The following is a 23,003-nucleotide window of genomic DNA, read 5'->3' on the forward strand; positions in this document are numbered from 1 at the left end:
TTAGTACGATTGTGATTAAAGTGCAAGTATATTAAAGTTTGGTCATACAAATGTATCTCCTAGCGGAATATCGATGGGGGATAATAATTGAAAATATATTTTAGAGGTTAGAGAAGCCATGGTTACTCTAGGGAGCGTTGTGATCAATGGGCCATTTGTGACATTGCATTAAGTATATCTCGTTATATAGATTACATAGGTATTTCTTGATTCTTTCGATGCTAATTTGTAGCACAAATCCATGTATATGATTCAGATATCTAAGACCCAACATTTATACCATGTCAATATATACATGTCATTAAATATTTTATTTAAATCCTGAATTTGAAATCTTTGAAACTAAATCTCTTTTGATAATAAATTTTTAAAATGTTAATTTATTTCACTTGCTTCGAATTCCTATAATTGGAACCCCATGAAATGTTGATTAAAAATATGTAGTTAATTTAAAAATAATTTGTTATATAATTTATTCTTATCAATTAATACTTGATCTCTATTATTAGAATGTTATGGATTTTAAAATATGTATTGAATTAAACATTCATTTGTGAGGTATTACATCTTCAAAATTCGTATAATAGCACATGCAACAAAACAGGAGATGCACATTCTTTGCTGATATTAAAATTTTTATCAAAAAGCTCTATTTTTCGTACGATTTCACAAATAACTTCAAAATCTGCGTTATTTCGCTTTGTTCAAGCTTGACCTTGACAGTGTCCGCCATGCGCATTTTATCAAACTCCCGTTGAACTGATTCCGTGTTTTTGCCAGATTGTTGATGAACTGTAGATTTAATGTGTCTTTAATTGAGAATTACCAGGCTTATCAACAATTTAGGATTCATTTTTTTTTTTGATGACATTAAAAAGAAATCCCCTTTAAATCACAGAGAGATATATCTACTGTGGGTTTTTTTTTATCATTTAAATTATTTTTAAGTGTTGGAATCGTTTTAAGTACAGTATATATGTTCATTTAAGACTTTTAACATGACAACAGTTACATGTAAGTTAGCACACAACAGATCAGCCAAATGTTTCCTTAAATTCGTTAAATCTTTATGGTGTCCAGATAGGGCCATTTGCAAAAGCTCAACAGCGCGTTCATAAAAACACGCCGTCGCGTTAACATACAACACGCCGTCACGATGTAAAGTACAAAGTTGTGTTAGCGAGTTGTGTGACAGCGTCTTGTGTAAAGTTCTTAACACAACTCGCTGTCACACAACACGACGCCACGCTAACGCAAGTTTACACAACACACCGTCGCTTTAACACAACTTAACACACCGTCATGCTGAGTAAAGTTTACATCATAGATGTCTCGTAGTGTTGAATATACAGTTTCATGGGGCGTGGAAATCGAGGGCGCGTAGATCATCGATGATGTAAGCAACTTGTCACATATCTGATGACGTGTGTGTGGCAGGAGTTAAAACAAGAGGCCCATGGGCCACATCGCTCACCTGAGCACTGTGGCTAGCATAAAAGCAGAAAATAGTTTATTACTGAAAAGTTTAAACCAAAAAGTAGTCCCAACCATTCCTTAAAGAGAGAGATGGAATGATTTGCACAAACTTGAATCTACACTACCTGAGGATGATTCCAAATAAATATGACCAGTCATGGCTTTGTTATTCTTGAGAAGAAAATTTTTAAAGAATTTTCCTATGTATTTCTATGTAAAACTTTGGTCGGCCATTTGGCCCCACTTAACCCCCGAGGGTCATGATTTGAACAAAATTGAATCTACACTACCTGAGGATGATTCAATATAAATATGACTAAGCATGGCTTTGTTATTCTTGAGAAGAAGATTTTTAAAGAATTTTCCCATTGTTGCCCCGCCCTACCCCCAGGGGTCATGATTTGAACAAACTTAAATCTACACTACCTGAGGATGCTTCAATATAAATATGATCAATCATATGATCAATCATGGCTCTGTTATTCTTGAGAAGAAGATTTTTAAAGAATTTTCCTATGTAATTCTATGTAAAACTTTGGTCGGCCATTGTGGCCCCGCCCTACCCCCGGGGGTCATGATTTGAACAAATTTGAATCTACACTACCTGAGGATCCTTTCATATAAATTTGATCAATCATGGCTTTGTTATTCTTGAGAAGATTTTTAAAGAATTTTCCTATATATGTCTAATGTAAAACTGGTCAGCCATTGTGGCCCCGCCCTACCCGCGGGGTCATGATTTGAACAAATTTGAATCTACACTACCTGAGTATGCTTCCATATAAATATGATCAATCATGGCATTGTTATTCTTGAGAAGAAGATTTTTAAAGAATTTTCCAATATATGTCTATATATACTGGTCAGTCATTGTGGCCCCGCCCTACCCGCGGGGGTCAGGATTTGAACAAATTTGAATTTACACTACCTGAGGATGCTTCCATATAGATATGATCAATCATGGCTCTGTTATTCTTGAGAAGAAGATTTTTAAAGAATTTTCCTATGTAATTCTATGTAAAACTTTGGTCGGCCATTGTGGCCCCGCCCTACCCCCGGGGGTCATGATTTGAACAAACTTGAATCTACACTACCTGAGGATGCTTCCATATAAATATGATCAATCATGGCTTTGTTATTCTTGAGAAGAAGGTTTTTAAAGAATTTTCCTATATATGTCTAATGTAAAACTGGTCAGCCATTGTGGCCCCGCCCTACCCCCGGGGGTCATGATTTGAACAAACTTGAATCTACACTACCTGAGGATGCTTCCATATAAATATGATCAATCATGGCTTTGTTATTCTTGAGAAGAAGGTTTTTAAAGAATTTTCCTATATATGTCTAATGTAAAACTGGTCAGCCATTGTGGCCCCGCCCTACCCGCGGGGTCATGATTTGAACAAATTTGAATCTACACTACCTGAGGATGCTTCCATATAAATATGATCAATCATGGCATTGTTATTCTTGAGAAGAAGATTTTTAAAGAATTTTTCTATATATGTCTATGTAAAACTGGTCAGCCATTGTGGCCCCGCCCTACCCGCGGGGGTCATGATTTGAACAAAATTGAATCTACACTACCTGAGGATGCTTCCATATAAATATGATCAATCATGGCTTTGTTATTCTTGAGAAGAAGATTTTTAAAGAATTTTCCTATGTAATTCTATGTAAAACTTTGGTCGGCCATTGTGGCCCCGCCCTACCCGCAGGGGTCATGATTTGAACAAACTTGAATCTACACTACCTGAGGATGATTCCACATGAGTTTCATCTTTCCTGGCCCAGTGGTTCTTGAGAAGAAGATTTTTTAAAAATGCCATTATTTTTTCACTAATTCATAATTATCTACCCTTGGAAGAGGGCGTGGCCCTTCATTTGAACAAACATGAATCCCCTTCACCTAAGGATACTTTGTGGCAAGTTTGGTTGAAATTGGCCCAGTGGTTCTTGAGAAGATGAAAATGTGAGAAGTTTACAGACAGACGGACGCTGGACAAAATGTGATCAGAAAAGCTCACTTGAGCTTTCAGCTCAGGTGAGCTAATAAATTTATTTCAGAAGTTGCTGTCGGACAGGTCGGACGTTATGGAATTGGACTATGTCAATTTGGTAGTTTTAGCTCATTTCCATGATTTTGATGCTTTATTGTTTAGCAGACCGTTTGACTATGATGTAAGCATTTCTGATGTTTATACGTACGCTAGGACTTTAGTTATTATATAATTGTGAGGGAGTACGAAATACGAATTGGATTATATTGGATTATATCACTTTGGAAATCTTTACATATTTCCAATTGGGGTAAAGGCCAACTTTTTTCAAGGCCAACTACTTTCAGTACCAATTATTATAGTATATATTACATCACTAATAGTGCGGGGCCAACCAGCCTTTCACTGAACATTTCCTGTAGTATAAGTAAGGTTGGGGAAAAAAGAAGGGGGACAGCCCCCCCCCCCCCAATGCTACGTGCCTGCAAAACCACTAAAATTAATTAAGTATTTAAAAATCTCCTTCTTTAATCCTGGACATCAAGCAGTCAAACTGTTGCTATGAATGTAATGAGCGTTGAGTCCTCTACCGGAATTGTGAAATTCATGGCCCCAGGGTCAGGGGTTCTAGTGATAGGTCGGGGCTATGTAGATAATATAGTGAAAATGCATTATTTCTTTGAAAATCTTCTTTGCTCCTGGATATTAAATAAACTAAGTACATAGTTGTGATGAGCAAGAGTCTCTTCCAAAATTGTGAAATTTATGGACCCAGGGTCAAGGGTTCTGGTGTTAGGGCGGGGCTCTTTTGATTATATAGTGAAAATGCATTAATTCTTTGAAAATCTTCTCCGATCCTGGGTATTAAATAAACTAAATACATAGTTATGATGAGCAAGAATGCCTCTTTTAAAATTATAAATTTTATTTCATCTTAAATGGTTGATTAATACCAAAGAGCAGATTTCAAAACATTAATTTATTTTTAGACTATGTACCCCCCCCCATACCCCTGACCCAGGGGCATGAAATTAACCATTTTGCTAGATGCACCTTTTTTCATCATAAATATATATACTTAGATCATTTGCATAATACCCTGGAGCAAAGGAAAAGATTTTCAAAGGATTAATGTATTTTCACTATATACTAGTAATCAACAAAAGAGCCCCCCCCCCTTACACCAAATGGCAAAACCCCTGACAGAGGGGCCATAAAATTCACAATATTAGAAGAGGCATTCCTGCTCATCAAAACTATGTACTAAAGTTAGTTTATTTAATACCCAGGAACAAAAAGGAAGATTTTCAAGGAAATAATGCATTTTCAATATATTAATCAATAGAGCCCCGCCCTGACACCAGAACCCCTGACCCTGGGGCCATAAAATTCACAAAACTTTTTAAAAGTTTTTAATAAGTGGCCCCAGGGTCAGTGGTTCCTTTGGGGTGGGGTGCATAACTGGTTATAAAGTGGAAATGCATTTTCTCTTTGTTACTCTGATCTACCTCTGGGTATTAAGTAACGAGTAAGATTTCAAAGTTGTGAATTTCATGGCCTCTGGTTTAAAACACGAACCAAATTCAATTGTTCGAAAGTTGTTACATGATACTCAGGTGACCTATAAGGCCCATTGGCCTCTTGTTTATGATCATTTTGTTTTGAAATATTTGAATCAAGTAGGTTAGAATTCCTTATTACATTGTAACAATATTTTCCACGATAGGTGTTTCGTGCAGTGGTATATGAGGGGGCATGGAAAGTATTATCGCAATGTGATATATCACAACAGAAAGATCAAAGAAAAAGCCGCAGATATGTGACAACACTACTTTACAAAACACACTGTCACACAACTTGCTAACACAACTTTGCATTTTACATCGAGACGGCGTGTTTTTAAGAACCCACTGTTGAGCTTTTGCAAATGGCCCTATCCGGACACCATTTATCTTTGATGTTTAGTTCTAGAATACAAAACCTCTATGTTTGAAAGAAATTTATCCACACATTTTTTGCCGACTTAGTTGACACATAACCTATCAGAACCTATTAAAAGATTGTTCCTTTATCCAGTGCTCTAGAACCAAGGAAGAATTCTGTGTAGTGGTCCTCTAATAAACGCATTTCTTTGTGAAACTCTTGGGGTGATGGTTCTAGACCCTCAAGTCTTGGTTCTAGAACTTCAGGTCTTTCCCGCTGGTTTAATCCGTTGCACATTGCTTTTTGTGCATTCTTCCCTCGCTCACAATTTAACTGCGACTTTCAACGTACTCAACTATTTATTGTACTGTTTTGTATTAGAAATGGCAAATATTATTAGAAATGACAAGAAAATGAGGAAGCAAATTATTAACCGTTTTGTTCAAACAAAGAAATAGGGTATCTGTGATGAGGGATGCAGTGATGACATTGATCGATGTGCGACATGCCGCTGCTGCTCCATATGTATTTTTAAAATGCATACTCGTATATTGGTTGATAAGATGTCTTCTTCGCAAGATTTACTTTGGAGTTCCATTAACAGATTTTTTTTTATTTCGTCTTCCGAGAGTTCTAGAATCTCAATAAATGAAGGAACATCTTTATGTCTTGATTTAAAATGATCGAATCTTTCTAATGATTGTCTGATCTTGTCTATTTTATCCAAGAAATAGTCAGCAAAATTTTCCGCAAGCGCTGCGTCGCTTTTAGCATTTGGCATCGGATCAAGATGAACCTGACTACGATAAAACTGGTCTGAACATATTTGAATATATCAATGATTAAATATGCAGAGGAAACGAAGCCTATGCTTGCCACATGAAAATCATGGTCCAACACAATAACTTTTTTGTCTTTGGCAATTATTGCACCGTGGAGAGATCTTACACTCGTAGACGCTGGCTGGTAAGGTTGGGCAATGGCAAATGATGACAATTCCTCATTCTCCTCTATAATTTGAACAAGAGGCCCATGGACCTTTAAGTTCTTTTGCACATCATGTAACAACTTCCCAAACATTGAATTTGGTTCATATTTTTAATCATAGGCCATGACAATCGAAATGTTGAAAGAGGCACTATTGCTTATCAAAACTATACCTTAACATGCTTAGTTTATTTACTTAATACCCATAGCAGAGTAGGGGAACAAAGTATAATGCATTTCAACTAATCTGTATTATTATACCTCATTATAATTAATCTACATAACACGTTATCTGACTGGTTCTAGGTTATCACGTGATCGGGCCATAAAACTTCATTCGTTGGCATGCTTTTCATCATATTCAATCCCTTCGGAGGCCTCATGCTTTTTCCTGTAAGAGTTATCGTCCGTTGAACGAAAACTCCAGAGTAGCAGACGTCACAAAATAGCTGGAAATGAAAGATTTCACCTACCGAAATCAACAATTTCCTATCGATGAAAGATTCAGAAAACACTGAAAAATCAGCACTGTTGTCGGGAGAAATGTCTGAAAGCTTTTATAGCAGCAACAGCAATGGTAGGCTTGCCAAGCAGGTTTTAAAACGAAATTAGATCAATATCATTACATATTTCTGTTCTGTTACCCTTTAATAAATTAAATATGCATTGTATTTGAAAATTTTCAAGAGCCATGATTTTTTTGAAATAAAATTGAAGTTTGAAATTTTAATGTCAACAATTCGTTTTTAGAGTCAAAGTGTCACCTTTATTTTCACACTTTTCCACAACTGAGAAAGAAATATTTTGGTACAAAACTCAAGCCAAATGATAAAACAACAAACAACAAGATGCAATGTTTTAAATTAACAAATTAATTAATATGTTATTAATGTTAATATTAATATGTCAGGCTGATCTGGCCTCTGGCTATTCTGGCCGTTATTTGGTTGTTTTCCTCAATGTCTGAAAATAAAAATACTGATTTATGTGCTATTTTAAGTCAATTAATACACAGGGAAAACTCAGCAAGATTTCAACTTCAATGCATGTATTTCTTTTCCAGAGTCATCATTTCCCCCTGGCTTTACCTCGGGTGATACAGATTGTAGTTTTTTAAACTCAGACTCCACAACTTTGTATTCTGATTTCAGAGACTGCAGTAATTTTACCATTAAACTTAAACAATTTGTTAACTTCCAAAATTTACAAGGAATAGTTAATAGATTTGAAATTCTTGTTTAAATTCCATGACATATTCTTGATCTGAAAATTAGGAATGAATGCTATTATGATACACCTCTATTCATCATGGATCATTTAATTTACTCATTGTCTGACGGTCTCATGACTTGAACATATGGCACATGCGGATTAATATGATAGGAAGACATGATAATGAATCTATGTATCATTTACAGACCGCCACCTTCTACTCTGAATGGTTTAACTACCAGTCAGTTCTTCTCAGAATGGGACACCTATCTCGATCAGAATACTATATTTCCCCAGGAGCTAGTAGTCACAGGTGATTTCAATTTTCACGTCGACAATCGTAGTGATCCTGAGGCAAGCAGGTTGTTACAATCCCTTGATGATCGCAACCTTATACAACACGTGGACGAGCCGACCCATGTTCACGGACATATTCTAGACTTGCTTATCACACGATCATCTAGTGAAATACTGCATTCACGTCCTCAAGTAAAACATCCTTCCTTGAGTGATGGGAAAGGAGACTTGTGTTGTGACCACTATGTTATACATGCAACTTTCAACTGCAGAAAGGCAGAACGTCAACGTATAGAGATTACATTTAGAAGGCTCGAGAATATCAACATACATGATATGAATAGAGATATCAAAATTCAGCTACAAGATGAATCCGCACGGAATGAGAACACGTCTGTTGACAATTTAGTACAGAGGTATAACGAATGCCTCTCTGATATTCTAGACACACATTCGCCTCTTGCGAGCAAGTCAATTCTTATAAGAGCTAACACAGAGTGGTACACAAACGAGCTCAGGACTGCGAAGCAACAGAAACAAAGAGCGGAAAGACTTTGGCGTAGAACTAAACTGGAGATACACCACCAGCTTTTTAAAACGGAATGTAAGCACACAAGCCAATTACTACACAAGGCAAAAGAAGAATTCTACTCTGCTAAAATCCAGGAATGTAGATATGATCTGAAAAACTTCTTTAGGGTGACGAATTTATTGATGGGTAAGAATCAGGAGAGTCCCCTACCAACATCATCATCAGATGAAGATCTTGCAAATAAATTTTCAACTTATTTCATAGACAAAGTAACATCCATTAGAGAGACACTTAAACAAAAGACAGAAAAAGAAGACTGCTATTTAGATATAGACATACACTATAATGGGCCTCTATTTGCTGCTTTTGAACGTACCGCTGAAGATGAAGTGCGATCGCTAATGATGAAGGCACCCAGTAAATCATGCGAACTGGATCCGATTTCCAACAAAGCTACTGAAAAAGTGCCTGGATCCAATAATACCGCTGGTCACAGACATGGTAAATGCATCTCTCGATCAGGGAATTTTTCCGTCTGCTTGGAAGGAGGCCATAGTTCGTCCACTTCTTAAGAAACCTGGATTAGATAAGGAAGTGTTGAAAAACTATCGACCCGTATCAAACTTGAGCGTTATCTCGAAAATATTGGAGAAAGTTGTGGCTCGTCTTATTGATGCCCACTTGGATGTGAATTCTCTTCGCGATCCACTTCAGTCGGCATATCGTCCCAGGCACTCCACGGAAACGACCCTCATCAAGGTCCACAATGAAATTGTGACAGCTCTGGACCAACAGTCTTCAGCAGTCCTTGTCCTTCTGGATTTATCCGCTGCTTTTGATGTTATTGATCATAACATACTGTTTCAACGCCTAACTGTGTCTTATGGATTCCGCGATGGTGCTCTTGAGTGGATCAAGTCTTACCTCAAGAACAGAAAAGAATGTGTCACAATTGGATCCATCCGATCAGAGTCTAGACAGCTGCCTTTTGGTGTCCCCCAAGGATCTGTACTCGGACCGAAATTGTATTGCCTCTTCTCCAAACCCAATGGAATCATATGCCATAGACATGGAATGATATATCACTGCTATGCAGATGACACACAAATCTACATGATTATAAGACCACTGGAAAATTGGAACAGTTATTTCTCTCGACTCGAAGCGTGTCTTAGCGAAATTGGTTCATGGATGACATCAAACCTACTTAAACTAAACCAAGAAAAGACCGAGTTAATAATCTTCACCACAAAGCAACACCAGAAGTATCTGCCAAAATTACAACTAAAAGTTGGTGATATTATTGAAAGCGTGCCATGTGTGAAAAATCTAGGTGTCTTTTTCGATCAACACCTTACCATGGAAAAAAACAGGTATCCTCGGTCGTCAAGTCATGCTATTTCCAAATAAGCAATATTGGACGTATACGGCGCTTTCTTACAAAGGAAGCCTGCAAGACCATGGTGAACGCCGTTATCACTGCCAGATTGGACTATGGGAACTGCCTTCTATATGGAGTGTCAAAGGCCATACTAGATCGGATTCAAAAATCCAGAACACGACAGCTCGTTTAGTTACAAGATCATCGAAACAGGAGCATATTACACCTATCCTAGCTGATCTTCATTGGCTACCCGTTTCTTTTCGTCCACAATATAAAATCTTGACATATGTCTACCAATCCTTACACGGGTTAGCTCCATCTTATATCAAAGATCTTATAATGGAATACAAGCTCACCAGATCACTGCGATCTGAGTCAACATCACGGTTATTTGTTCCTAAAATCAGGACAAAGACATATGGCGAATGTCGATTTGGTTGGGCAGCAGCATTTTTGTTGAACGACCTTCCTAATGACATAAAACAGGCCCAGTCCCTGAACATTTTCAAAAGACATTTTACAGATTAACTTTTTAATTATCTGGTGCTCAATTTTTATCAGCAAATTACAAATTACATTGAGTTTTATTTATGGCGTAATTGTATTTTGTATGTAATTTTAGTATTTTAATGTTATAATTTCTAACACATATATGAGTTTGTGTTAATATTTTATATATGTATCCCTAGCTTTTAAATTATGTTTACTTGTGTTTTATTGAACAGCGCTTTAGAGTTAATTTATTAATATTTAGCGCTTTATAAATTCATATATTATTATTATTTCGAATTTTATCTGTTGTCATTTTTGCAAACCTTATTAAAGCCACTCTATACTGTTACAGTTTTTTATAGCATGAAAAACATTTTCAGATACTTCAATTAAAACACATTAGATATATTTTGGAACACATGTATTATGAAATACCAGGTACAGTACAAAAATATTATATTGTACCAATAGATACATTTCACATGGTAGTGTCAAATTAATTTAGCACGTCAATTTGTTCCAACTAAATTTTTTTTTTAGAAAAATCAAATTTTATACAAAAGGAAACAACAACTGTCCTGTGCTCTCCTTCAAGAAGTATATATGTATGTTGTTTAACGTCCCTCTCGAGAATTTTTCACTCATATGGAAACGCCACCACTTGGCGTTGGAGAGCTACAAATTTTTTCCTGTACTCGGCACCCAGGGCCATTAAAAAGTGAGGGATCTCTTTCGTTCCAGCACCTACGGTTTCCACGGTCTCATTGAAGGACCGGTCTCCACGTCCGACATAGGGATTCGAACCCGCGACGTAAGGATCAACTCCTTACTTCGCGACTCTAGAGCAGATGCTCTAACCACTGTGCCACGCTGGAGGCTCCTGTTCATGTGACTCATTCCGAAGATATCCCAAAGAAATCCAGACCATCCTGTGTGAAATCGATCAAAACTATGTAAACACACAGAACCTAGGTATCCAGTTTTTCCAGAGGATTTCTGAATTTTAGACCCAGTTTCGCGGACAGTTGCAACGTTACAATGGCTGAGTTCCGCAATGTCTTATTTCTGGAGTTATCTCTCTTGAAAAATCGCTAGATGTCGCCAACACATTGACTTCCGGGGCGTTTGTTGTTCAACTTGTGTTGTGTACTCACAGTACTGATAATTGCAATTTCTGCGTTAGACAAGGACATACCAAGGTAAGATTTGCGATATATCTGTATAATTAATTTATTTAAAGATTTATAACCATTATCTAAACGTGGTAAATGGTATACAAATAATAAAATATAAATGCTCAGCGTTTTCGCGTGGCATTTAAATATTCAACTGAATTGGCTATTGCAAGGTCTAAGATCGACCCTGTTCGAACCGAATGTAGATGACATTGAAATTATGATTTAATAACTGTTTAATATTAACAGTAATGTAATATTGTCGGAATAATTGAATATGTGACCATCCAACAGCGTTTAATTCTGAAAAAAGGGGGTGTCTTTATTAATCCGAGATTCCTCTGACTCTAACCCCCGCTTTTATTTTATGACGTTTGTCCGCACATGTCATAAAATAAAAGCAGGGGTTAGAGTCAGGGGAATCTCGGATTATGTCTTTATATGATATTGATATGATATCAATAATTGTTTACATAAATTACATCTTGGGATCCTAATTACATTCAATTTTTATGAAACCCTTTTAAGTTATTTGGGCACTGTGTGTTTTCTGAATCTGTATTAATATACAATATTGAATGTTTCAGAATGTCTTCAAGCACTGATGATGAAGGTGAACCATCTCACTTGTCTCTAGAAGAAATTCAGTCATGGAAAGTTGTTGAACTAAAAAATTGGCTTGAAAATCACAGGCTTAAAAAATCTGGGAATAAAGAGGTATTGGCAAAGAGAGTTTACAAAGCCATGAGGCATGGTTATGATTCATCAGAAGATTTCATAGATACAGATGAAGAAATAGAGAAAACTGTTCCTGTTCATCCTTCAACAGATTCATGGAAAGAACTTGACTCTACTGATATTCCTGAAATTTCTCATAAGGCCATTGATATTTATTTTAAATGTCATAAAAATCCTGTAACTGGAGAAAGGTTAAATTTCGAGAGACAAATGAAAAAAGCAAAGCGTCTGTGCAATGAAGGGTTCATAAGAGAAATTGAATACAATAAAGGAAACAGTGATTTTTGTTACATGCGATCAACTTGTCTTCCATCAATGAAACAGACTGTTCAAGTTGGATTTGGAAAAAGTGCTAAATATTATTCTTTGAATGTTTGTATAAAGAAAAAGTCAGGCATTGTTGTAAATGCTTTATGTAATTGTAAAGCCGGAGAGGCAGGTCTTTGTGCTCATGTTGGAGCATTATTGTATGTACTTGTAAAAACAAAAAATTCCTGTACATCTAATCAGTATGTGTGGAATAGACCTACACCTTTGAGAAGAAAACCAAGTCCAAAAAGAGTTGGAGATATTAGTTTTTCAAAAACAGAAAAAGATAATATTGTAGACAAAGTTCGTCCTTTCCCAGGCATTTATAATCCTGGACCTTGTCAAAGTGAATGCAGCTCATTTTTGAATGATATTTTGGATGGCTTAAAAGATATTTACCCACAATGTGTCTTGTATCAAACTTTAAGAGCAGAGCATGTTAATATAGATTCCTTTTTGAATATTTTTTTGCCAGATTTTATGTATAGGGACAATGTAAATCTAAAATCAAAAGAATGTGTTGAAAATTTTAAATCTTTTGTAAACAATATGAATATAACAACAGAGGTTAGTGAACTGTTAGAAAAGGGAACTAGAGGTCAAAATTCAAATGTTAACTGGAGAAAGGCTAGATGCAATATCATTACTGCATCAGTAATGGGTGACGTTGTCAAAAGAGTAAAGTCCGAACCAGACAATTTAGTCAAGAAAATTTGTGGATACGTAGTAGTACCAGATTGTGTAAAAAGTATCAGTTATGGTCGAACAAATGAATCTGTTGCTTTGAGTGATTATATGGAGCGACATTTAAATTTGTGTGGTGATGTGAAGATCGAGTCCTGTGGACTATATGTCAACCCTAAGTACCCATTCCTTGGGGCCAGTGTTGATGGACTTGTTACTTGTGTAGAATGTGGTACAGGACTTGTCGAAGTCAAGTGTCCTTATGGAAAACAAAAAAGTCCTTGGAGGAATATGCCTCCGACAAAATGTGGACAAGATAAACATTTTTTTTGCACTGAAAACAATGGTGAACTTAAATTAAAACAGAACCATAATTATATGTACCAAGTTCAAGGCCAGCTAGCATTATATGAACTTAACTGGGTTGATTTTGTTGTTTATACAAAAAAAGGTATATCTGTTGAAAGAATTCTTTTTGATGTTGGAATCTGGAATGATATGGTTCCAAAGATGAAATCTTTTTATACATATGGTGTTGTACCAGAACTTTTCACTAGAAGAATTCAGCGAGGAAAATCACTGTACATGTATAACATTTGATGTACATTTGTTAATAATTTGAATATTGCATAGAATGATTCTATTTGATTTTGAACATGTGTACATAAAACTGTTAACACTCTGAAACTTTTATATTTGCATGAGAGCTTAGATTCATCTGTAAAAATATTGAATAAAAACAAAAAGGTTATGTGATTTATTTTATTTATCCACATCTCATTTATGATTTCAAGGTCCAAGTGTACATATTTCAAGTTTATTTTCAAATGAATGTTTGTATTTCACATCGAATCGTCAAAATTCACATCACCTTGAAAACCACAAAATGTGATATACTTTAAATGTGTTTTTTTAATCATGCATTTAAAAAAATAATTCCTGGAAAGTAAATTTCCTCATAACAGGAATAAAAATAATTATACATGTTAGGGCATCCAGAAAAAAATCTAGTTAATTATATTTATGTCACTTCAGAAGTGGAGGCAATAAGTTAGTTAAAGATGTACAGATAACTATAATTTGTTCTGATAAGTGCACTTCTGAAATTGGTAAAACTGAGTTCACAATATTGTAGTTTTTGATCTGTTCCATCTTCATTTCAACTACTATTCTGGCTGAAGCTATTCTATTTGTTTTAAAGAAATCATGTTTTGACATCTGGCATGTACTTGATACTCGTGGTGGAACATTCAATCCAACATCAGCTGGTAACAAATCTTCTATTGTGAAACCTTTATCTGCCATTACAACATCACCTGGTGACAGTTTTGGAAGAAATCCATCGTGCTGAGTAATGTGTCTGTCTGACACATTCCCACCCCACAGTCTTGACACAAAGGTTACCATACCACTTGGTGACACACCAATCAATATTTTAAAAGTGTTTGAATGTTTGTATTCGGACCACGTCATCCACTGTGCCTTTAAAGAGGACGGTTTTTCAATAAAAAATTCTGTGCAATCAAGCACAATTCTAGTATCTGCGTGCATGCTAAAAAGCTTTGGTAAGTTACACAAAATCTGCTCTCTGGAGACCCACTTTATTAAGGATTTGCAGTGATCATAGAGGAAGTTAATCCAAGTGTTCATTACTCGTGATACTGTCGTTTCGGACACCCTGAAAATATCAGCAAGGTGTTCCTGAAGCAGCCCTAAACGAAGTCTCATGCAAACCATCAAGAATTCATCCACTGGTCTCAAGGAACGTTTTCTGCCAGGCTTTTTAACCCCTGGTTCATGATACGACTTCTCACCCATGGACCTTGTCTCTCCCTCCCAGTAATTGAGTTTCTCTGCACCATGTTTCTGCTTCAGCACTGCAAAAAACATCCAAAAAATTTGAAAAGTTGCAAAACCTGTATAAAATCTTGTTTTAGAATCGTCATCTTTCATATCTTCATATGTCATCCTAGGCAAATCTGCCTGAACTTCAGCATTAACAGTAGACAAAGGGCTGCCAGTCGTCTGGGTTGCAGTTGAAACATGTACACAATGCTCTTCTGTATTTGTGTACGCATCTTTTGAATAAAAATATTTGAGGTCAGTTTGTATTGCAACATCATTGTACATTGACACAGGATTATCTTGTGGATTTTCAGTATCACTTTGCCCTGAACCATCATTTTGAAATGAATTTTCAATTTTTCTTACAAGAGGTCTTCGGGATTTTGTTTCCTTTTTGGGTTTACTTGGAAAAATTGTGGGAATCGATTCCTCAGTAAATGTTCCCTCAAAATGAACACTGCAAACTCGTGTGTGGTCTTTTACAACCAAATTTGCTCTCACATGTCGAAGTCGCTGAATCCAGAGACGCTTAATATGGGCCTTTTTCTCCGACATAGGGAAGCGATGCAATATTATTTTATTTCCATATTCATCCAATGTTTGAGAAGTGTTGCTGCATCCAGGAACGCAGCAATATTTCTTCCCCATACTGGAAAATAAAAAGTACATTGTAAAGTACTTAAAAAGGAATTTTTTTTTAAAAAAAAATGTTACAATTGACATTCATGTCCTTTTAAAATAAATTATGTTATGAATTCAAAATTATTTACATGTTACTGAATTGTTTTGCGAATTAAACAATGCCTTTTACACAACGGGGGGGGGGGGGGGCAATGTTAGATTTTCTTATGAACACAACTTGACAGCTGTAAATATTCATTCCTCGTCGAATAAAAATAAATTCTATACTTTAAAAAAATAGATATATGTATATAGACCTTTATAAATATTGACATTTTTTTTTTCTAGAATATACTAGATCCTTATGGTTGTTGCATGTGTATTAGATTCAAGAACCAACTCTGTACTGCTTTTATATTAATATGCATCGTAAACCAGTGTAACATCCTAAATACGACCGCTATTTAAATCCCTTACCTGGCTTGTCAGTGTCCTCGATACCGATAGTGTGTATTTTCTCGACGCTTCTTGCTTCAGCGATTTTGTTGCTTTGTGTATTGACGCCCCGGAAGTGGAGAGCTTCACAGTTAGGGACGATAACTCGTATTAAAAAAACATTGCGGAACTTGGCCATTAACTTTAATTTTCTTAAACGCATTGCTGCAATCTTAAGAAAATGCTAGAACTCGGAATATTTGCTTTACTTTTTTTCTTAAAAGTTAATTATCTTGTTATTTATATTACCAGGGTAACTTATTTTATGTCATTTTGAAACGTGTGTTAATTTTAAATTAAGTAAACAAATTGTATTAAAATATGAATATAAAATATTATGACATCATAATTACTCATTTTAAGGTTTTGATTACATCATCAAAAGTAAGGTAGTCTGGAATTTAAAAATGGAAGATAAAAGAGATCTCTACACTGATTTTGTTAAACTGGATTACGCAATTTGTTTTTAAAAAGTATCCAGATGGAAAAGTTTCTCACTTGAAAACCGATTTTTCGGATTGTGTCAAAATTTGACTTTGGGTGACAGATGAAAAGACACGCCTATATGGACAAGAACTGGGTGGTAAGACGCAAATATCGAAATGGTGAAGACAATCATCAAGGAAACACCACAGAAATCAGTGAGAAGAGTATTAGTGAACTTGCTTAAAGAAGTTCCTCATTTGCTTATAGAAGTTTAGAATATAACTATTAAAACAAGAGGCCTATGGGCCTTACAGGTCACCTGAGCATCATGCAACAACTTTACAACGATTGACTTTGGATCATGTTTTAAACTAGATGTCATGGCATTCACAATTTTGAAAGAGGCACCATTGCTAATCATAACTATACACTTAGCATGTTTAGTTTGGTTACTTAATACCTACAGACAGGGTAGGGGAACAAAAAAATGCATTTCAACTAACCAGTATCATTCAGCAATAATCAGTAAAGTGCCCCTACCACACATGAACCCCTTGGCCCACACATATCACTATTTTGGAAAAGGCACCCTTACTTATCAAAAATATTTGATTAATACAAAGGAGAAGATTTCAATCAATTAATTCATTTCCAGTATATAAGTAGAGCCCCCCCCTATGGTACCCCTGACCTAGGGGCGTTGAAATTCACAATTCAGGAAGAATGGCCCTTGCTCATCATAGCTATATAGGTAGTTCATCTGCTTAATACCAAGGAGCAGAGAAGAAGATTTTCAAACAATTTCTGCATTTTCTATATAACCAATAGATCTCCGCCCTAACAACAGAACCCCTGACCCTGGGGTCATAAAAATCACAAAGGTATTCTTCCAAATCATAACTATGTACTTAGTTAATTTAATACCCGGGAACAGAGAAAAAGATTTTTATAGAAATAATCTAGTTTCACTGTATAATCAATAGAGCCCCGCCCTAACACCTGAACCCCTGACCCTGGGGTAATAAAATTCACAAGGGTATTCTTCCACATCATAACTATGTACTTAGTTTATTTAATACCCAGGACAGAGAAGAAGATTTTTAAAGAAATAATCTATTTTCACTATATAATCAATAGAGCCCCCCTAACACCAGAACCCTTGACCCTGGGGCCATAAAATTTATAATTTTGGTAGAGGCACTCTTGCTCATCATAACTATATACTTACTAGTTAGTTTATTTAATACCCAGTAGCAATAAAGAAGATTTTCAAAGAATTAATGTATTTTCACTATATAATCAATAGAGCCCCACCCTAACACCAGAACCCCTGACCCTGGGGCCATAAAATTCACAATTTTGGAAAAGGCATTCTTGCATTCTAACTTTATACTTAGTTCATTTGTTGAATACCAAGGAGTGGAGAAGAAAATTTCAACCAATTTCTTCATTTTCTCTGTAAAATCAATAGAGCCCTGCCCTAACACCAGAACCTCTGACCCTGGGGTCATAAAATTCACAATTTCGGAAATGGCATTCTTGCTCATCATAACTATATACTTAGTTCATTAGTTAAATACCCCAGGAGCAGGGGAGATTTTCAAACAATTTCTGCATTTTCTCTGTAAAATCAATAGAGCCCCACCCTAACACCAGAACCCCTGACCCTGGGGCCATAAAATTCACAATTTTGGAAGAGGCATTCTTGCTCATTATAACTTTCTACTTAGTTAGTTTGTTGAATACCCAGCAGCAGAGAAGAAGATTTTCAAACAAATTCTGCATTTTCGCTATATAATCAATAGAGCCCCAGCCGAACACTAGAACCCCTGACCCTGGGGCCATAAAATTCACACTTTTGCAAAAGGCATTCTTCCTCATCATAACTATGTACTTAGTTTATTTAATACCCAGGAGCAGAGAAGATTTTTAAAGAAATAATGTATTTTCACTATATAATCAATATAGCCCCACCCTAGCACTAGAACCCCTGACCCTGGGGCCATGAATTTCACAATTTTGGTAGAGAACTCAATGTTCATTACATTCATGCTAACAGTTTGACTGCTTGATGTCCAGGAGTAAAGAAGAAGATTTTTAAAGATTGCACTAATTTTAGTGGTTTTGGCCCCACCCCTCAGGCCCCAGGGGGGCAAGGACCATGAAAATGACAATTTTTGTTCCCCTTCATTCATAGATGCTTTATGGCAAATTTGGTTGAAACTGGTTGAGTGGTTGCAGAGAAGAAGCTGAAAATGTTCAAATGTTAACACATGACGCACGACGAACGACGCACGACGACGGACGAAAACAGATAGCAATAGGTCACCTGAGTTTACTCAGGTGACCTAAAAATACCGATATTTCCTCCATCTTTGTTTTGCGAAGTGGATGTTGAAAAACATTTCTTTAACCGACGTGATATGGTTCTCAGATGAAGCACATTTAACACTTGATGGACATGTTAATTGTTAACAAGCAAAACATGTGTTTTGGGGGAACTTCAAAGCCTGTCTTCTATGAAGAGAGACTATTACATAGCCAGAAGGTAACAGTTTAGGCGGCAATTAGCAGTACCGGTTTCATAGGCCCTTTTTTCTATGAAGATGGTAAAACAACAACGGCAACATCTCAACGCTACCTGGCTATTCCGAGAACAAAATTTCTCCCTGGGCTAATGAGAAGAATAGAAATTAACGAAGCATGGTTTCAGCAGGTGCAACTCCTCTCACCGCAAACATTGTGCTTGAATGACTGTCTCACATGTTTGGAGAAAACTTTATATCCCTTCGTTCAAATATCGAGTGATCACCACATTCACCCGATCTAAACTCTTTAGCCAACTGTCTTGGGGACATTTAAAGGATCGTGTTTATTCGTCACCCCCACAAGATACATTTTAACTGCTGGTATAAGAGCTGTCTGGAGGGGTATATCTCGAAGTGGTTTTCCATATGGAATTGAAGTGTACTTTCTACTAGGGTTGTCAATTTGTTGGCAAGAAGTGTCTGATGGTAAGGGAGAGACATGTTAATAGTACAGTAGAAATGTCTGAAACTTCATGTGAACGATGTATTTAAGAATCTGTCTCATGCTTATTTACAAAAATAATTTCAATACATTGAAAAATTCTGTTTTAAAAAGTAAAATTTCTCATGATGTTCATTCTTAGACATGTTCTGTGCACCCTCTTTGACAATTTTCGGATGTTTGCAAGAACATTATTGCATGACGTCACGGCGTCAGGCTGTATAAGGATTGATATTTCCAAGATCCGAAACTGGGCGATCATACCTAGAGAGCTAGATTTTGTGCAAGCTGATTAACATTAGAATGCTTTACCTGCAGTTTTCAGAAAAAGAATATTACTGATTCAAATTACTGCAGTGTTTACTTCCTTTAATCTTTTTGCATGGAACAGATTATTCCATTGATTCGCCGTTTCAACGTCTCCGCGTATCCTTTTTTCTGCATTTCTATACTACTGGATCAGTCCATTTATATTCTACGGCAGGGGTGAATCGCTCTTTTCGCGCCAAATGTCACTAGTAAGCTATCTTTATATGGAGCTCTTCTTCTAAAGGAGATTGAAATAGTCTGAAAATGGCTGCAAACCCCTTCCCCCCGCCCCTTTAAACCCACAAAAGTATTGCTCGAAAGGTTTATCACTCTTCATGCAGAAAAAAGCTGTTACTTGTGATAGAGAAAAGGAATTCAATATAATATTCGTTTAGATGGACACTCTAGTACATCCAAAAGATACTTATGTCATGCTTGTTTTTAAATGTGTCTCAAAATTGTACTTGTGTACTTTTTATGAACTGAGAGAACTGACCAAGTTCTTTTTATTAACAAAAGATCGAGCTATGAAAACGTTATTAATTTGTATTTTATAATGCTGGTTGTACATTTTATTCCTCAAAAACGTTTTTTTTAAATTTTGTTTTGAATGATATTACTTCATCAATTATTTATTTATTTGAAATTTTGAGAGCTCCTTCTATTGTTTCTCAAAAACTAGAAAAAAATTACTTAAAGTATCAAGTATGGGAAATATGAGCTCTATCAGTTAGAGAGTTTTATATGTTTTAAATCAATGAAAACCCATCGCTTTGTTGAAGCAGGGAAATAAACATTTCGAAGCTCCAGATTTTTATGATCCTGTGTCTGATTTTTATACACCATGTTCATAAATGATGATCTTACATGTGTATTGTTTAGAGGTGCTGACTGTGGCGTTTTAATAGCAAGAGTCAGTAAATGGTGCTGGATCTGCATAAATGCGACAAAGAAGGCAGTCCCTCTTAAAAACATTTATGTTCATGCAATTGGACAACATCGGCAAGACCCTGGAACCAGCCATGGCCTGTGAAATGCCTCAAGGCAAGAAAACAGGTATTGCTTTATGTTGAGAATATGCAATTATAAAGATGTATATGAAGAAATATCACAAAGTATGATCGCATTTACTAATATGATTTGAAAATCAGCTTTATTGTCATTTATGATTCTAACACCATAACTTGGATCATCTACAATGAGCAAAGGTACTTATTCAGAGTGTATATATGATTTCAGAGAAGTAACAATGTTATAGACAAAAGATTACAAATGACACATTACATCATCTGGAGGTCAGATTCCTGGCTCACTTGAGTCTTTGGCTCGAGCTAATTTAAAATGAAGTCATTTTTATGTGAGAGATAACTACCAATATATTGCAAAAATAATAATTCTTCTTTCAGTAAAATGCACTTTTAAAATAATTTGAACTTTTGTGTAATATGGGTATTGACATGAAATTTCAGTCGGAATGGCAACAGCTCCTTCGCATTACAATGGACCTCCCATGCTTAAGTGAAGATGTGTCAGTACCTCTTACCTCATCATGGAAGGAAGTGAGTGATCTCCTTAAAGCTCTGGAGCTTATGTATCCTTCAAAGAAGAAGGTTGTCATTGTGTTTCACAATAAAGCCAGTAAGTACATTAATTAAAATTGATATGGATATTCCGAACCATATAAATATTGAAATGTTTCTAAATATTTACAATCAGTTACGTATAAGTTCAAATCAATACAATTATACTACTATTATATAATTATACATTTAAGATGAGTTTATGCATTGAACATATGTAATTTAAAGACTCTTTTTGTTTTCATTGGAATGTCATAAAATAATTTACAGTCGAATTATTACAATTTTTCGTCTAAATATCTCTACCCTCCTTGAAGGCAAATGTGTGCCTGCTAACAAGGAGAAGTACCATGCCCGAATTAATTAAGGAAACTCTATACTGCAGTTCTATGAGAAACTCCTGAGTGGTGGAAAGTTCATTGGGGAAGAAGGAAACCTCGTTTTGCATTGTGGAAAAGGTTAGAAATGAAATGTTAAATATGTATAGCTTTCTAACTTTCCCTTATTAACAATGACTAAAGCAAATATATCCATTTAAAGTAAGTAGAGTAAAATGCATCGTACCATATAGTGATATATATGATGATTTAATTTAAACAGTTCTCAGATATATTTGCATCATTGTTGTGTAACTATAACCTTCAAAAATTACTTTCCAGGAGAGGCATTGAAAGCTGTCCAGAAAAGAAAGATTTCAGTAACTGGGGTTGAGAACAGGAAAGAGATGTTCCGTCAGTGCAACCGGATTGTTCGGGACTAATTTTGTCATCAATCTCTCTTTTAAAATACATCTTATGTTCAAATCTTATCCTTATCCTTTTCCAACCAGTTACAAGTAGCAGGTTCAGAGGGTGTTACTTCACGAACTGTCAACGGTACAATATAATCAATCCTCTGTAAATCTCTCCCACTGCTCTTCAACTCTCTGGCAGTATGCACACCCACCACAAGGTAACGACTTGGAGCAAGAACCAGCACTGTAACAATCACAAGTTGTCGTGTCTAGCCGAGATAAGGCGTATGCATTGCCATGAGGTCTTCCTGCTCGGTGCTGAATGACAAAAGAATACCGACTCAATTCTTCGAGCCACCGAGCCAGTTGACCTTGAGGTGATTTAAAGCGGAATAGCCATGCCAAACTGCTGTGGTCAGTTCTGAGTAGGAATTTTCTGCCTAAAAGATAATGCTTGTACTGGTGACAAAAGGCAACCACTGCCAGTAATTCTCGTCGAGTGACGCAGTACCGCTCCTGTACAGGTCCCAGGCGTCTGCTGGAGAAGGAAATCACCTTTTCAACGCCATCCTGTTCTTTAGAGAGGACCGCTCCAATGCTGAAATTGGAAGCATCTGTGTCGAGAATCATTGTACCCTCAGCAAGTGGGTATGCAAGGACTGGAGCTGAAGTAAGTGCAATTTTTCGCTCCTCAAATGCTGTCGCTTGTTCTTCACCCCATTGGTACGGTATACCTTTGCGTGTGAGGTTGTGTA

The 23,003-nt window shown here is 36.2% G+C and overlaps 2 protein-coding genes across 2 annotated transcripts; one reads left to right on the top strand and one right to left on the bottom strand.

The window, feature by feature from the left end:
* Positions 1-14,235: 14,235 nt before the first annotated feature.
* Positions 14,236-15,027, bottom strand: LOC134249863 (uncharacterized). The gene has a single exon (XM_062732228.1). It carries the CDS (start codon positions 15,025-15,027, stop codon positions 14,236-14,238), a length of 792 nt encoding a protein of 263 aa, XP_062588212.1.
* Positions 15,028-21,365: 6,338 nt separating this feature from the next.
* LOC134249864 (uncharacterized) lies at positions 21,366-22,275 on the top strand. Its single transcript, XM_062732229.1, has 3 exons — positions 21,366-21,573; positions 21,884-21,973; positions 22,175-22,275. The coding sequence occupies exons 1-3, from the start codon at positions 21,381-21,383 to the stop codon at positions 22,273-22,275; spliced, it is 384 nt and encodes a 127-aa protein (XP_062588213.1). The 5' UTR covers positions 21,366-21,380.
* Positions 22,276-23,003: the final 728 nt, after the last annotated feature.

This window comes from Saccostrea cucullata, unplaced genomic scaffold (genome assembly GCF_032062105.1).
Source record: "Saccostrea cucullata isolate Sc308-1 unplaced genomic scaffold, CSIRO_AGI_Scuc_v1 ctg2672, whole genome shotgun sequence".
Classification (NCBI taxonomy): Eukaryota; Metazoa; Mollusca; class Bivalvia; order Ostreida; family Ostreidae; genus Saccostrea; species Saccostrea cuccullata.